Source organism: Peromyscus californicus, unplaced genomic scaffold (genome assembly GCF_007827085.1).
Source record: "Peromyscus californicus insignis strain IS unplaced genomic scaffold, ASM782708v3 Scaffold_10__1_contigs__length_136768540, whole genome shotgun sequence".
NCBI lineage: Eukaryota > Metazoa > Chordata > Mammalia > Rodentia > Cricetidae > Peromyscus > Peromyscus californicus.
This window is the reverse complement of record NW_026294391.1, coordinates 115,887,747-115,905,334: the sequence shown is the minus strand read 5'-3', so window position 1 is coordinate 115,905,334 and position 17,588 is coordinate 115,887,747. Positions and strand designations below refer to the sequence as shown.

The following is a 17,588-nucleotide window of genomic DNA, read 5'->3' as shown; positions in this document are numbered from 1 at the left end:
ATTATGTTAAGGGAACTAATAACTCAAACCTGACCCAAAGCCATGAGAGAACTCGAACTCTCAAAAAAAAACCAAGAGCAGGGGGTAGGGGTTCCTTTGCCTTACCAATATTCACAAAGGGCCCACATTTTTCCTCCTCCTCCTCATCATCATCAATGTTCATTTCCTGTGGCTCTGCTGGTGGCATTTCATGGAGCTCCTGGGCAGGCTCCATTAGCTGGAGTGCAGGTGGCCTCACATTCATGTTTGACTGTGTGAGTAATGTACCCATCGGCCCCAGTTCTTCTAAGAGCATATCACGGATGTTGATCTGAGGAAATATTAGAACCCATCATCCCACTGGAAATACAGCTGCTTTTACCTCACTGGAAATGTATCATTACCACCAGCAATGCAAGGAGTTTTAAGATTTCCAGTAACCACTCACTGGGCAGTGATGGCACATGCCTTTAATCCCAGGACTCAGGAGGCAGAGACGGGTGGATCTCTGTGAGTTCCAGGCCACCCTGGTCTACACAAGAAACTGTGTCATCTTGGAAAACCAGAAAAAAAAAAAGATTTCCAGCAACCACTGGAAACAACACATTTAAAGGAAGAGGTGGGGTCAAATACATTCACACAACTGATTTATAGCCTAACTGGCCACATTTCAGTTACTCAAGAGCCAGGAGAGGCACATGGCTCCTGTGCTGAGCAGGGCATGTGTAGACCCTTGAAGATAATACCTTACCTTGTCAAGAAAATCACGAAGACAGAGAAAGAAAGCAAAACCACTCACTTGTGCTGCCTTCAGGAGCCAGAAACCTTTGGCAGAGCCCTGTCCCTGCAGCCAACTGCCCTGGAGCTGAAGCTCCTGCAAAGCAGCCCCTGTCCCAAGCCGACATCATGAATCTCAGCTGGCTGCTCCTGCTGCTTCCTCCCGAGGACACTGCCCTGTGCTCAGCCATGCCTTCCCTGAACAGAGGCTTCAAGAAGTGGCTCCACACAGAAGGCAATATTGGTCTTTTGGATATGCTGGCAGGAGCTGCTACTGGAATTTAATGGGCCAGAGATGGGCAAATCACTCACAAGGCAGAGCTCTTCCTAGGCTTTCTCAAATTCAGAACTTCCTCCCTCAAACATTCGTATAGATGAGAAACCCTAGCAAGAATCCGTATATTGTTACACATTTCTCTGTAACTTAGATGTTCTAGAGATGCATAATCATAGGGGTAGCATAGTATTTATTGTTCCTATTTACCCAAACCAAAGCTCCTTGCATGGCATTGGTGTGGTTTGCAGTGAGGTAAAAGCAGCTATCCACTTAGGGATATCACATGACCAAAGGCAAAATGGTCTCAACATTGGAAATTTGATGCTAATTCCTGACTGTCCTACCACAGTGATAGTAAGCAGAGACACAGGCATGGAACCACTTAGCGATAAAGGAAAGCCCAAGCACATGTATGCAAAAGTTAGTAATGCTTCATAATAAACTATGTGCCCGTTTTTCTATCCTTTCTAGACTCTACTTGACTTTGGGTTTTCAAACTATTCTATAAAGACCCTCACAATACATAGGCCATGCAACACCACAGAGATGCTTTTGGTAACTCATGCTGCCAGGGAATTTCGTTTACTGATAATATGTGTTAGAGAGAGGGCACAGGGTCAGGTACAGCGGGGAACCTACAACCCCTAACCTATGACCCCTATGCCGACTCCAGCTGGCAAGAGGGTGTGATCGCTGCCCTTCAGCTTTTCAGAATCTAACCAAAGGTGCGCACTCTTCTCAGAAACATAAACATACACGTCCAACTCTGCACCCAGCTGCAAAAAGCGTTGCATAGTGCCGCCCCTCCACAGACTCTCTGGGCCTGGCCTGTCCTTTGTAATAGGGGGCAAATAACTAAATTCAGGTTTGCTGTCAATCACATCCTGTGATATAACACTATATGAAGTGTTATGCTTTGAATATGAAATCATCTCCACAAGCTCCTTGGTTTGAACATCTGGGCCCCAGCTATAGTTTATACTTGTTAACAAATATCCTTAGCAGGTAGAGTGGCAACCCTTGTAATCCCAGCACTCTGGGGAAAGAAGCAGGAGCAAAGGACATGGTCAATAAGACAAAAACGACAGCCTAGAGAATGGGAAATATCGCTGGACCGTGGTGGTGCATGTCTTTAATCCCAGCACTAGAGAGGCAGTGGCAGGTGGATCTCTGTGAGTGTGAGGCCAGCCTAGTCTACAAAGTGAGTTCCAGGGCAGCCAGGGCTGTTACACAGAGAAACCCATCTTGAAAAAACAAAAAAGAAAAAAGAAGGAGGAGGAGGATGTGAGTATGCACACATGCATATATGTGGATGTACACACACAGAGACATACATATACGCAAATAATAAAATAAAATAAAAGAAGTCTCTAATGTTCTATGTTAAAAAAATCAAAATAATTAATATAGATTTATCTACACAGATGTTGAAAGCATAAAAATAAGACTTGGATTATTTTATCATAAGCATAGTTGTCTTTCCCTTTACCAACTCAATAGCATGAAATTGTCACTCTGCTGCTTATATTACGTTCTCACCCACCACAGTTACATGTGTGTGCAAAATGCATTTGTTCAATGACATGCACTCAACTTTCTATGGAGCCCAGAATCCATTAGAAACCAACTGAGGACCCATCTTCGTTTTCCTCCATAGGCTGTGCTAGTTTGATACGGACTGTATGGATGTTGGAGAGACGGGAATGGCAAAGGAAAAGAGAAAAAAGGAGGAGACATTGCAAGGGATTAATAAGTAACCCAGGGTTGGTTCTAACCACTGATCCTCCAGACTCAATCACTCACATACTGGGATTATAGCCCTGCACCACCATGTTCTGCTTTTTCTGTCAGCTTTGATTTGTTTCTGTAGGGTGGGATCTCCCTTTGTAACTCAGGCCCTGTCTAGCTTGGGCTGGCCTCGAACATGCAATCTTCTGATGTTTGAAATCCCCAGCTTCTCAAATATCAGGCCTTTCTGTGTGAGTGGTGGTGATGGGGTTATGTTGTGGATGGAGCATGGGGTCTTTGCCATGGATAGATATTTGCCCACATTTATTGTCTTTCTGGATAGCACCATGATTTTACTTTAAAACTGAGTTACAGACTTGTTCAATTTTTAAAAAGAATCTGTGAGACATAGGACCAAAATTCAGATGTCCTAGAGGTTAAGAACTGACACATTTTGCTCTTTTTTTGGGGGGGAGGGGGACTCATATAGTGTAGGTTGTGGCCAATTTTTCATTTTTAAAATTGAGAAATGACAAATTGTTTACTTTGGTTCAAACACATACTTTTTTTAAAAAAGAAAACAAAATTCGGAGAGAGACATGTTGAGTAGGATACAGGAGGAGATGGAGAGGGGGAAATGTGTATATATGTCACATTTCATTGAATATGTATATGAAATTCTCAATAATAAAGGAAAATTATTTTAAAAAATCAATGTAAAAAGAGGAAAAAATTAATCTTTCAGTGAACAAAGATAATTCTTATTTGATTTTTTGACATTTTAAATTTAGCCATTTATTTAAATGATACCTTTGGATTCACATGACTTGTGAGATTCTTTTACTTTGTGTTTTAACTAAGAAAACATTTGGCAGTTTGTCAACAGAAGAAGGAATTTTGGTAGAGTTATGTCGGTACGAAGGAGTGCTTAGTGCTTTTTTACTTTGATGATGAAGTCCTTTCAGTCTCATGTCTCTTAGCAGCTGTCATTTGCTTATCAACAATCAAAAATTTCAAAATCAACACAATAACATACAAGATCCAGATTCCCTGTGTATTTCCCATCTTGTGTGGCTTATTCTATTTATTATTTTACTTCTCTCTTTAAAGATTTTATTATTTTAAACAAGAGGGTCTCACTAGGAGAACAAACTACTGTTAAAAGTAGGGTGCATGTCCAGCCAACAGAAAACCAATTCAATGACATCTTTGGAGGCTCCTTGCTGAAAAATGTCATGTCAGGGTTTTTCCTTTGTATTTAATTTTATCTCATTATTTATTTTATTAATACATATTTTATTGACTTTTTTTTTACCCTACAGTACATATATATTGTATATATATTGTGGCTTTGACTTTGGTAGTTTTGTGGGATTTCTGAGTGTGGGAACTAGTGGGCCTCTGTTTCTTTTGCCATCTCTTGGACTCATCTTTCCATTTGTTTTCTTTGTCCAATTCTAGTGTGTTAGGTTTTTTATCTTATCTTATTTTATGTTTTTATTATTATCACTTGGAGGCCTGTTTTTTCCCCAATGAGAGAAAATGGGGGTAGATCCGGATGGGAGGGAAGATGGAGAGGAGCAGTGGGGTGGGGGGAGGTGGAAGGAGGGGAGAAGACCGTGATCAGGGTGTGTCATGTGGGAGAAAAAATATATTCTCAATAAAGGAAAGATTTACTTGGTAGCTATATATCAAATATAACAGAATAACTTAGAAAGGAGAATTGCACTTTTTAGAAATATATATGAATGTTTTTCAGTGAGGTGCCAAAACCACAGTGCACCATTCATCCAGTATGATTTGAGTTTCCTAAACTAGTTTCCTGTCTTTGGCTTTTTTTTTTAAATAAGAGACTTCACTTTTTAATATTTTTTTTAAAAAAATATAGGAATAGGAGAGGTGGTTTTCTCTAGGATAGAACACACAATTGTTGTCCAGTGCCTAGTGATCAACCCTGAAAACATACATACAAGTAACTGAACCAGTCAGGATTATCTATACATATATACATACATGCGTATGAAATTATGTATATACATATACATAAATGCATGCGATAACAGTGAAAAATATGTCATGGATTTGATGAAGAACAAGGAGGGGTATATGGGAAGTTTTGGAAGGAGGAAAGGGAAGGAAGAAATGTAATTATATTATAATCTCAAAAAAAAAAGCTTTGACTCCATTGACCCTTTAAGGATAAGCACTATAAAGTAGCCTATGTTAGCATCCCTTTATCAAATTTTTAAAATACAGATTATTTAGGGACCACACTATATCTGAAATTTGTTTTCAGTTACTTATTGATACTCATTCACAACAAATAAATACAAAAAGAGAATATCACATCGAGAAACAATTTTCTGGAAAAAAAAAGAAAAGATCTGGTATGGGACAGAAGAAAAAGCAAAATTAAGGGACTATTATACTGCCACTAATCTCATAACTCTTTGGTTTTATTTTGACTCTTTAAAACTTTTTTAAGGTATAAATATTATCTCAAGATTTATAAAATTAACATATATATATATATATTAAAGTTTTTGTAATGGTATTAACTGTCATATAGAGTACTAATTCTAAAAAAGGCTTTATCTAGCTTCCTATACATGATTTTGGGTTTGAGTCTCTATCAGGTCACTAGCAATTAAGTTTTTGTACTCTTGATGTGCATAATAAATTATGATCCTTTAACCTCTTTGAGATCTGCTGCATATGACATTTAAAATGTTTGTTTTCTTCAATAACCATTACCATTCCTAACAGCGACTTTTGAAGTCTCCAAAAGGAAGATGGGGCCCCACAATGACAATTCCACCTGGACTGTGATAATTCCACTAAGCTGACAAACACCACCTAAAGATTGGCTCTGCAACTACAAACTGCTCAGGATAATATCAAGGTGGCTAGCTGAGATGATCCAGCCTCACAGAGTACTCAAGTCAGGACTTGAGATAAACCCCATACTTTGCCATTACACAGAGATTGGACAACAAATGATACAGCTAGCTCTCCCAGGACTTGACAATTACCTTATTTTTACAGGGTCTCCTAAAGATACTGTCACTCCTAGATATGAGAAAGTAATTTTAAGAACATAATACCCACATTCCCAAGAGGTGGGGTTGGCAGTTTTGGGTCATTCAGTGGGTTATAGATATTTGTCATCATTTAAGGGTTTGGTTACAAGTTGTTATTGGTAACGGTCAGGAAAAAAGCTGAAGAGAGATTAGATTCAGGGATCTTGTTCATAAAACAAAAAGGGGGATGTAGAAATGATAGGATAAAAGAGTAGATTATTGAATATAATTTTAAACCAAAAAAGGAACTACAAGTCTTAAATATTTTACATTGGTATGAATTTTTATATATTGATACAAATTTGAGATTGCTTTTGTTATAATGTATGTATGTTTCTACTCTTGTTTAAGATATTTTTGTATATTGATAACAAATCTAATGTTATTTTTGTTAGAACCTACTGTACATACGATTCTACTCTTGTTCAAGGTATTGTACCTATACAGCTCAGTTAACAATGAATATAAATTTCTAGTTCTTGAAAGTTATTATTACAGTCTATTTAGGAAAATAAAGAAATGCAGGTTAATAGTTAGTCAACTATTGCAATCAAGCTTGTAGTCATATTAGGTATGTTTTCAAGGTCAAACGGAGATATATATTTTAGATAGACAAGTAGTCTTCAAACACTTCAGAGATCTACAGAATATGGCATTCAAGATGTTTTAATAACATGAGAGGTTTTTTTTTGGTTTTTCGAAACAGGATTTCCCTGCGTAGCTTTGTGCCTTAACTGCAACTCACTCTGTAGCCCAGACTGGCCTTGAACTCACAGAGATCCATATGCCTCCACCTCCCAAGGACTAGGATTAAAGGCGCCATCACTGCCTGGCTACATGAGGGTTTTTTTTAATGACAATGAGACATGTCTGAGCCCAGCAGCACCAATCTACTTCAGAGAAGATGATGGGCATCAAAGAAACACCATATGGAGTTTACTTTCTTTGTGGTAAAAGTTAGCCACTGGGCAAGAAACTGCCCTTGCCTCAACTGCTGATATATACTGTCCAAATTGGACAAGTAGGACACAAAAGAAAATGACTGCTGAACTTTGCCAAGACAAGGCAGGACAGACCTTCAAAATTCCTGTTTCACAGAAAAATCTGTCAGATATTCTAGGCCTGTAGGCCGAAGATGGAACCCCCAATATTGCAGAGGAACCTTGAGTGACTGTCCAAGCAGCCAGCTGTTTCTGTCATTCCTTAGGTTTGGGAGTTGTTTGCTTTGTAGTTCCTGTTTACTCAGGTAATATTATATCCTTCTCAGGTCGCTGATGGAGTTGAAGACTAGATAGTTATAGTTATAGTTTTCCTTGTTACAAAATTCAGAAAAGAAACTCATAAGAGAGGTGTAAAGTGTATAAGGTTGAGAGACATAAAAAGATAGTTTTGAGCTGGTAACACAAGTTAGGATAGAAAGTGAATTAGGTCCAACCCTTTGGACTCACAAAGATAGGATAGGTACTGGAATATTTTCTCTGAATTTGTCAAATGCAAATGGACTGGACATTGTTAAAATAATTCTTACCTGTATATATTTGTATATAGTTATTGTACTTATTGTATATAGTTTTACTATGTTAGTTAAAAGCTTCTATTTTTATTTAGACACAAGGGGGAAATGTGTGATATTTTGATTGTGTTCTGACAAATAAAGTTTGCTTAGATTCAGAGGGCAAAACTAGACACTAGCTGACCAAAACTATCCATAGAAGTTTGGAGGACTGTAGACAGATAGGAGACAGTAAGTAGTAAGGCAGGGCTGAGACAGGAACTCGACCCTTTTAGAGGAAGGAACAAAAGAGGTAGGAGGTGACTGGTGACGGCTCCCTTGTTTCTCTGCTCTTTAGGTTCTTACCCCAATATCTGACACCCGATTTTTATTGATAAAGAATAATTGGGTAAGGCTTCATTATCCTCAAATTTTTATATTACAAAAGACCAACACACACACACACACACACACACACACACACACACACACACACACACACACACACACACACTGCCCCTGATTCAAACAATGCCACAATGTGGATAGTGCTTATGTTTATCATCAAGCATAATTTTGGGGGGCAGGGCAGGGACACAGGCTTCTGTCACACCTCCTAAGACAAAACCCTGGCTCTATCGAGAAAACGTAGGAAAGAGACCCCTTTACATCCAAACTGAGTACCCCCAAGGGCACACCTACAAGCAGATTTTCCAGGGACCTTCATATTGATGCACTCACAATGGGTGGGTGGGGCCAAAAGTCTCCTCCCAGTGCCTCTCATTGGCAGTGATGTAAACATCCCATTGACTCTCATTGGCTGGGCAGTAGAAAGAGGTGGTCTCTCCCTGGGAGCTTCAAGGGAAGCTGCCAGAAGTCAGGGTGGTACCCTGTCACTGTCATTCCTGAGGGCTGCCCTTTAGCTGGTCACTACCATCTCACAGAGGCTGGGGAAGATCAGTGGGGCCAGACCCTGAGATTCATAACATCAGGCCTGGTGATTCATTCATAAGCTACGGCATTGCCCAGGCTGGTGGTGACACCAGTATGCAGAGACTTTGGCACCGAATTTCAGCTATCTTTCAGTGGAAGACAGGGTCTGAAGAATCACCACAGGAACAACCTCAAGGTATGCCTCCTGGAGTCCCCTCATTCTTCACTCAAGGAGACTCCTCAGAAAAGGGTCTCTCTCCACGATGAGGTGCACTGGGGCACAGATAGCGGGGAGGGGCCTGCCGCCATCCTGAGTGGATGTTGAGCATGAGGGTGTCCCTGAGTTCCCAAGAGTTAGGCCAACACTGAACTGTGCCCCAAGCTCCCTTGGTGGGCCAAAGCAGGAGGCTGTGTAGACCAACTCAAAGAACACGTGACACAAGTCTTTGTGGGCTGTACTGTCTCTGCCTTTCCCCTTGCAAGACGCCTTTGTGCATTCCCCAGAGAAGGGGAACATCTCATTGGAGACTGAATTTGGCCTTGTTTCCCATGCACACATGTATCTGAAGCCAGGAGGCAGAGTCAGTCATAAGGAGGGTACCAGGAAGGAAAGGTGGCCGGTTGTCCCAGCAGGATACTGGAGCCAGATCCCAAAACGTTACTTACCCATTATGTTCATGAAGAATAAAAGGCAGTTTGGAAACATGTCCTTCCTTCTGCACATATCTTTAATGCTCGGTCTGAATTTAGAGCCATGGCTACGCATTTGCTGCTGCTGCTGAGGCAGGCATATACCAGTAATAATGGGAGTTTAAAGAGGCTTCCTGAGCAGGACTTGTACTCTTACTGGGACAGGCCACCCACAGATGCCATGGAGGTGCCATTCAGTAGTCACAATCTTAGGGCCCAGGAATGGTTGTTATGGTCAGAGAAGTGATGATATGTGCTCACATCTACACAGGTGCTCAGAGTAGGACTTCTGTGTAGAGACTGTTGGCATTTGATATGAACCATTGTGGCCTTTGTCTATCCGTGTCATAGATATCTCCAATTTGAAGTCTGTCAGAGGAATTGTGACCTATCTCTGTACCGACTATGGCTGGATTAATGAATCTATCTTTTTCAATACTGACATGGTGTGTGGCAAAGTCCCACTGAACATTGGGACAAGTGTCATTGCTCTCGTGGAAGAAAACGAAACAACTCATATCCAAAAAGCAATCAAGGTATGCCTGAATTCACCCAGAGTCTCTTGGTGTATTATTTACTTTTCTGTTGCTGTGATAAAATACCATGATGAGAGCAACTTAAGGAAGTGTGTTTGTTTGTTCTTAGGGTTCTAGAAAGATGGGTGAGTCCATCAAGGCAGGTAGGTACAGTAAGCAGCAAGCGGCAGGTATGGTAACAGAAGCAGGAGGCTGAGAGCTTACCTCTTCAAATGCAGTCTCCAAGCACAGACACACAACTAGAAATGTTGCTAGTCTTTACATTTTCAAACCTCTTCCAATAAATTCACACCTCTTAAACCTCTCCAAACAGTCCCTCCAACTAGGGACCAAGTTTTCAAACACCTTGAGTCTATTGGGGACATTCTCATTCAAACCACTGTGTTTGATGGGAATGGTGGTGCGTGGCATTAGTCCTAGGACTCAGGAAGGAGAGGAAGGAAATTTTCTCAGTTCAAGGCCAGCCTGATCTATATAGTGAGTTCCAGGACAGCCAGAGTTACATGGTGGAAACCCATTTTTAAAAAAAGATTCAGAAAAGAGAAAGGAGTGGATGGAGACCTAATTGGGAAGAGAGGAAGGAGGGGAAACTGTGTTCATGATGCTATATATGAGAGGCAAAAAAGAAAAGTGTAATACTATTATGCATTTTAGTAACACTTTGATCAAATTACATTGCAAATATGAATAAATAATTAGAGATGTACAGTTTCTGCTGAAAATAGATAAAAAGGTTTCCCTGCTTTTCTTTTTTAGAGCATAAACTTTAGTAAACTTAAAACTTCTATGTATAAATAAAATTTTCACCACAAAAAGATTAAGAAAATGTTGATGTATGGTCAAAGTTGACATCCCACTTCTCTGAGCTTAGTGGATTTGATGTTATAGCATCTGAATGCAATGATGCTTATTCTGTTTCTAAATATTTTGTGTCAGTTCTCTTAATATTTGAAAAACATGGAAATGATTCTGTATAATTCTGCAACTTCCATCACATAGTGGCGAGCCATTTTCTACTCAGTATCCAAACTAGAAGAATTGATATGACAAAGACTGTATTGTTCACACTCTTTTCTGCGTCAAGTGTATGTGTTTATTTACTTTAGTTGTTTAGATTTCTTTTTATTATGTTATGTGCATGAGTGTTTGGCCTGCGAGTACATCTGTGTACTACATGTGTCCCTGCTGCCTGAGGAGGTGCTGAGCCTCCATGTGGGTTCTGTAATCATCACTTCCATTCAGCTCTTTACATATTCATGGCTATTGTCAAATTACTCTTGCTTTTGTTGTTCCAATTGAGAGTCTCAACAGCAGGCCACAGAAGATACCTTTGCCAGTGCTGGAAAACACTGGAAGACTGTTATTGTAAAATCATGGTAAAATTGAAAAGCTGAAGCAGGCTCCTGATCGTATTTTGAGTTTTTATCCTCTTAATGATAAAGTTTTCATTTTCACTTCTTGTTCTTCTCACACATAGATCCATCCTAGACCTTTCCACATTTGTAAGAATATATTTATTAGGAAAACAGGAATGTGTTCCCCCACTGATTTTTTTAAAACTCCCAGTTTTTTGTTTTTCAAATATTTTAAAAATATCAATTATGTCATTAGTGCACTCTGTCAGGAACGTAGGTGAACACTTGTGTCTTTCACAGTGTCAGAATTTATTGAATGACAATAAATTCATAAGACACAGTAGTTTCAATGGCAGCAATTTGCAAGAAAATCCTGCTTACTTTGGTAATCTGGACAAGATTACACAGGTGTTTTTTTGTTTGTTTGGTGTTTGGTTTTTGATTTTTTGAGACAGAGTTTCTCTGTGTAGTTTTGGTACCTGTCCTGGATCTCACTCTGCAGACCAGGCTGTCCTCGAACTCACAGAGATCTGCCTGGCTCTGCCTTCCAAGTGCTGGGATTAAAGGCATGTGCCACCACCACCTGGCCACAGGTTTTTTTTTTTTTTTATTTCAGTCTTAATGGCTATTCCTGATTCTCATATAACACACCACAGACAATATGTAATACACAGAAAATACAGGTTACATGATGAGTACAACTGGTTAAAGAGGCTGCAGCAGAGTTTCAGGAGGTTTCAAATGGATGGAAAAAATGTAAATGGAGTAGGGTCCCAAAAGCCAGTAAATGAGTTGAAGACAGCCCTGGTTCCCACTGTTAGGAGTCCCACAAAAGGACCAAGCTACACAACTGTAACATACGTGCAGAAGGCCTACGTTAGTCCCACGCAGGCTCCCTGGTTGTCGGTTCAGTCTCTGTGAGCCCCTATGAGCCCAGGTTAATTGAGTCTGTGAGTTTTCTTGTGGTGTCCTTGACCCCTCTGGCTCCTACAATCCTTTCTACTCCTCTTCTGCAGGATTCCCTGAACTCTACCTACTGTTTGACTGTGAGTCTGCATCTGTTTTTCCATCAGTTGTGGGATGAAGCCTCTCTGGTGACAATTGGGCTAGGCACCAATCTGGTCACAGAAGATGGCCAGTTCAGGCTACGTTATCTGCTGTTGCTTAAGAGTCTTAGTTGGGGTCATCCTTGCAGATTCCTGGGAGATTCCCTTGTGCAGGTTTTTAACCTGACCCCCAAATGCACCCCATTTCCAGTAATCACTTTCAGTGTAAATGTCCCATATTTTCTTTATCCGTTCCTTGGTTGAAAGACATCTGGTTGGTTTCTAGGTTCTGGCTGTTATGAATAAAGCTATTATGAACGTAGTTGAGCATGTGTCCTTGTGGTATGATTAAGCATTTCTTGGGTATATGCCCAAGAGTGGTGTAGCTGGGTCTTTTGGTAAACTGAGTCCCAATTTTCTGGGAAACCACCACACCGACTTGCAACGTGGCTGTAAAAGTCTGCACTCACACCAGCAATGGAGGAGAGGTCCCCTCGCACCACGTGCTCTCCAGCATGAGCTGTTGCTTGTGTTTTTTTATCTTATCATTCTGACGTCTGTAAGATGGAATCTCAGAGTCATTCAATTTGCATTTTTCTGATGGCTAAGGATATTGAACATCTTTTTAAGTTTTTCTCGGCCATTTGAGATTCTTGTGTTGAGAATTCTCTGTTTAGATCTGTACCCCATTTTTAATTGGATGATTATTTGGTTTGTTGATATCTAGGTTCTTGAGTTCTTTATATATTTTGGAAAACAGCCCTCTGTCGGAGGTGGGGTTAGTGAAGATCTTTTCCCATTCTGTAGGCTGCTGTTTTTTCCGATTGATGGTATCTTTTGCCTTACAGAAACATTTCAATTCCATAAGGTCCCATTTATTAATTGTTGATCTTGGTGCCTGCAAGATGGGTGTTCTGTTCAGGAAGTTGTCTCCTGTGCCAGTACGTTCAAGATTATTTCTCTTCTGATTCCTTGTCCAGCCTTACTACATGGGCAGATGCTTAGTCTTACTGCAACAGTTGCTTAAAAGATTTCTGCCACAGGAGTGCTATTTTGGCATGACTAATAAAGTCCAGGTCTCTGACAAGGAGTGCTATGTCCTGCAAGCACCCTTACAACTCTGTTAGGTCAACTCATTAAATTGCTGTTGTTTTCATGGGGAATCCTTGGTAAGTGTACAGTCTCCTGCCTGTAATTTTTATTTTACCTTCAACCACTGTCTCCTTCTTCTCTTATAGGTGAAAACTGTGACTAACCCTGTTGATGGTACTGAGCAATCAGACCTTGACAGAGAACTTTGTATTAAGAGTGTCACCTCGGTCACACAGGACAGCATCTATATCGACAAGGAAACATCTTTCCCTGTCCATCTCTTTTCTGAAGGTAAGATTTATAGTTTTAAAAGGAAAGAACAAGAGTGTGGGAAGTGTCCTTGAAATTGAACGTGAGGTACATAAAAATGGGGAAAATGGGCAATATTTTAAGTATCACATAGCGGTCCTGTCCTCCCAATGCCATCATCATGCATCCATGTGGTTTTCACTACTCAATTGATTCATTTGGCTGTTTTGATTTCTCATACAGGGTTCTTCTATGTTACCTGAAACTCACTATGCATCTGAGAATTGTCCATGACCTTAGCAAACCCATCCCTGACTCTTCTGAGTGTTGAGGTCATAATCTTTCTGCCACTGCGTCAGGATACATGCAAAAATATCATCAATGATAGCATCACACAAGTATAAGAGAGTTATCTTGAAAATACATCCACCATTTCAAAGCAAAGGTGCAGATAGGCCTCTTTCTTTCTGTGTCCTCTTTCCAGACTATTCATCAGATAGGCTCTCATATTTTGCCCCTAGCCTAGGTACCAAGGTTGACGCATGTGATCCTACTGTGTTCCTGGCTTCCATCCCCAAAAGAGATCTCAAAATGACCACTTGATGAAAAATCCAGTACTCCTAGCTGTAACTTTCACTCTGAGACACAAAGTTTTTAGTTATCCATGTCTGTGAATAAATCATTGTCAGAGAACCAGTGTTTAAAGGGCCTTATGTGTCCCTTCCTGTAGGAAGGTATTTGAGATGTCTGTGTAAGTATTTGGAAAAGTTACTTTGCATTCAGGAAATGTTTGTCAGCATATTGCGGTGATGAAGGGTCTTAGGTATTGTGACATGACCGGAGTGCCATAAAATTTTACACTTCTAATGTTCTTGGCTATTTTAGAATTCATGCCTTTCAAAGGAGACTTGTTGCTGGTTGAGTATTCCATGAAGCCGGGCACTTCAAACATGAACATCCACACCGTGAGCCCCTTAAGCTCCCAGAATATGGATGAGGTAATTTGCTTCCACGTTGCCCTTGTCATGGGCAGGTAGCTGCCTGTTCTTCCTTCCTGGTTACTTTTTTGCCCAGGATTTTGTTTGGTATGTTTGGTAGTGTATCCCCTGCCAAAGTGGACAAATTCACTGATTGAAATGGGAATAAGCAGAAAATAATGTAGAATATACACATTGTTAAGTCCTAGCTTGTGCGCTTTACTTGACGTTAGGAAGTTCTGTGGACGACAGTTAGAAAGGGACTTGGCTGTGAGGCCATTGTGGGGAAACTTTGAGTGCACTGGGTTTGAGGTGTTCAGCCTGCTTATAAGGATGGGTAAGACCTTGTTTAGTACAGCCTGAGAATAAGATGTAAACTCATGGAGATAGAGTATGGAGCCATGTTGAGTAGCATGAAGATCATGTCTTCTCATCACAGTAGATAGTGTGGATCCATATTGGGTAGCATGAAGGGCATGTCTTCTCATCACACAGGAGATAGTGTGAGTCCATATTGGGTAGCATGAAGGGCATGTCTTCTCATAAGTCACCCAATGTTTGTCTTATTTCTCTGATTTAATAGGAGTGAGGTGGGATGGTGACTCATTGTGTTAACACAGTACCCAGGCATTCCCTGTGTGTTAAGGATGAGAATCAGTGATGGAGTGAAGGACCTGCTGAGTAGAGCCCAGGGGTTGTTGAGGGTCATCTGTGGTGGGTTATGCTTCTCCATACTCATTGCCTTCATTTCTCATCTTAGGTCTGTATTACCAGTACTGATGGAAAAACTGGTGTGGTGGAATCCTGCATCTTTTTTACTGTGGATTCTCTCCAGAAGCCTTCTGATTATACTCCGGGGTTGTATGACATCGTGAATGTGGTCGCTGTGGACAGCATTCAACCACACTGTTCTTGGAGAGCAGTATCAATGATCCCAGTGGAAATGTGTATTGACCAAGCCTTGTAATTCACGATTATTTCTAAGGCTCTGGTTTAATAAAACAAAATGAGCATGTAATCCAAAGGTGTATGAACTATGACTCTTCTTTTAAACATCCTGGTGATTTCGTTAGGAACATGAACTCACTTTAGGAAGGTACCTTGTTAATTCAAAACTATGCCCTATTGGGACATGATTTTATCAAAGAAATAGCCCTGCACTCAGGGTAAATGCAGCATTTTCTATAAGCAAGAGCAGATTCTGTGCTGCCACTGGTCTCGTGGGCCATTAAGCAGCATAGAAAAGCAAAGCATTTAACTTTTCAAGATTCCAGGAGCGAGCAGGCATATGTGACCAGGTATGATTTAACATTACAGCTTGCCTTCTAGCTGAGTCTCTTTATGCCTTTCCAATTTTTTTTCTTTGTCTACAATATCTTTCATTTCCTACCAGCTACTCCATTTGTTAAACTTAGTGTTTATCTGTGGATCCTCTTCCTATGATAGTGTACCAAATATGCCAATGCAGAGAAATAAAGACCAGACTCAGGACTACTTCAAACAGAAAGATAAGAGTACACTCTTAGTAGTCTGAGAAGTGGGCCCCCCCAAAGGCCTTTCTATACTGAGGAGGACCTTCTGTGAAGTTAACTGGCCCTCCTTCCACATTTCTTGCCCTTTTGAAGGAATCCTGGACCTTTCCAACATCTGCAGAGTGAAGGATGCCTGCACTGGGGAGCCAGGCCACCTGGACCAGTTTCCTTACATCAATATCTGGTGTAGTCTGGCCCTCTACCCACAAGACAGAGTTCAATTCCATGCCTCTTGGGTATCCACTGCAGTCCTGATCTCTAAGAGAGTTTCGACCCCGAAAAAGCCACCTATCTTCCAGGTAGAGGATCAAGATTTGGAACTTCCACCTCTACCCCTCCTCCTGAGGGTGCCCTAAGAATTCAGAACACAAAGTGCCAATGTCTGCTTTGTATCCTGACTTCCTGTCTGATGGCTCATGCCACAGCTGCCATTGGCCCCTTTTCCCACAGACCGCTGGAGGGTATCCTCCACCTCAGTATGCTTAAGGTCCAGGTCCCTTGAAGGCTTCCCAGTGACCAGCCATCGAGTGCCCTCTGCCTGTGGTGTCAAACTCCATGGCCAGCCAACCTCCAGGAGGATGGCATTCTCAGACCAGATCCAGTTCAATATGTTTATCAGCCATTCACCACTACTGATCTCCTGAACAAGTGACATCACACCCCACCATCCCTAGAGCAGCCACAAGTTATGATAAAGTGATGTAGAATATTATTTTAAGGTTTGTTACTTTTGTTTATGTTGCATTTGTTTTAACTGTGAAGCTGTGTTACTGTGCCTGTCTAAAACACCTGGTGGTCTAATAAAAAGCTGAACGGCCAATAGCAAGGCAGGAGAAATGATAGGCAGGGCTGGCAGGCAGAGAGAATAAATAGAAGGAGAAAATCTGGGAGAAAAAGAAGAAAGAGCAAGAGAACAAGGAGAGGAGGACGTTAGGGGGCCAGTCACACGGCCACCCAGCCACCCAGCCAGCCAGCCACCCAGCCACCCAGCCACCCAGCCACCCAGCTACCCAACCACCCAGCCAGTCAGCCACACAGCCACCCAGCCAGCCATAGAGTAAGCATGAAAGTAAAATATACAGAAGTAAGAAAAGAAAAAAGCCCAGAGGGAAGAGGTTGACGGGATAATTTAAGAAAAGCTGGATAGAAAAAAGCTAAGGCAGGGCATTTAAAAGTGAGAAAAAGCCTCTGTGTATTTATGTGGGAACTGGGTGGTGGGCCCCCCAAAAGAGTAGAAAAAGCAACCAACAACAGTCAACCTTATGTCTACCATTATGCACAGCCACTAACTTACTTGGGACAACTGCCAACAGCTCCTTATTGCCCTTTTTACCTCCAGATACAGAGTGTAGGGTCTACTAGGCAGCACCTGCCTGGCTGATCATTCAAGCACCACAAACACTAGTAACCTGAAGTGAGTTGCTGACACCTTCCTTCCTGATAAGTGTCCCAAATGTAACCCCAACATACCAGAGGTCCTCCAGGCACTTCTCAGAATGATAAGTCGGGCTGGAGGAGTTCACAATGGAGATTGTGGAGTCACAATCTTGGTCAAAATTTGAAAAGTCACTCAGTGCTCTGATGAGTCCCTGAACCAATTCTATGACCAGCTCTGTGACAGATAAAGACCCAGAGGCCCCTGTGCACTGGACAGTACTCAACACAGCTTTTGCCCAACAGTTGATAACAGATATTCACTGGAAGCCCCAAATGCTAGAGGGATTTACAGAGACACATCCTGAGCAATTTGTAGACATCACCATCAAAGTGGGTGTTAACTGGGAAAAGGCTGCAAAAAAAATGATGGTGTTCACATTGGGACTAGAGAAAATTCAGCTTCCCAGA

The 17,588-nt window shown here is 41.2% G+C and overlaps 1 protein-coding gene across 1 annotated transcript; it reads left to right on the top strand.

Moving 5' to 3' along the window:
* The first annotated feature begins 885 nt into the window (after positions 1 to 885).
* LOC128117686 (cancer/testis antigen 55-like) lies at positions 886 to 15,178 on the top strand. Its single transcript, XM_052749885.1, has 5 exons — positions 886 to 991; positions 9,308 to 9,492; positions 13,132 to 13,276; positions 14,120 to 14,232; positions 14,972 to 15,178. Exons 1-5 carry the CDS (start codon positions 886 to 888, stop codon positions 15,176 to 15,178), a joined length of 756 nt encoding a protein of 251 aa, XP_052605845.1.
* The last annotated feature ends 2,410 nt before the right edge of the window (positions 15,179 to 17,588 follow it).

Coding starts and splice junctions, on each gene's coding strand:
- LOC128117686 (XM_052749885.1), top strand. CDS start 886: ATGAATCTCAGCTGGCTGCTCCTGCTGCTTCCTCCCGAGGACACTGCC. Junction 9,493..13,131: donor ATATCCAAAAAGCAATCAAG/GTATGCCTGAAT, acceptor CTTCTCTTATAG/GTGAAAACTGTGACTAACCC. Junction 14,233..14,971: donor GCTCCCAGAATATGGATGAG/GTAATTTGCTTC, acceptor TTCTCATCTTAG/GTCTGTATTACCAGTACTGA.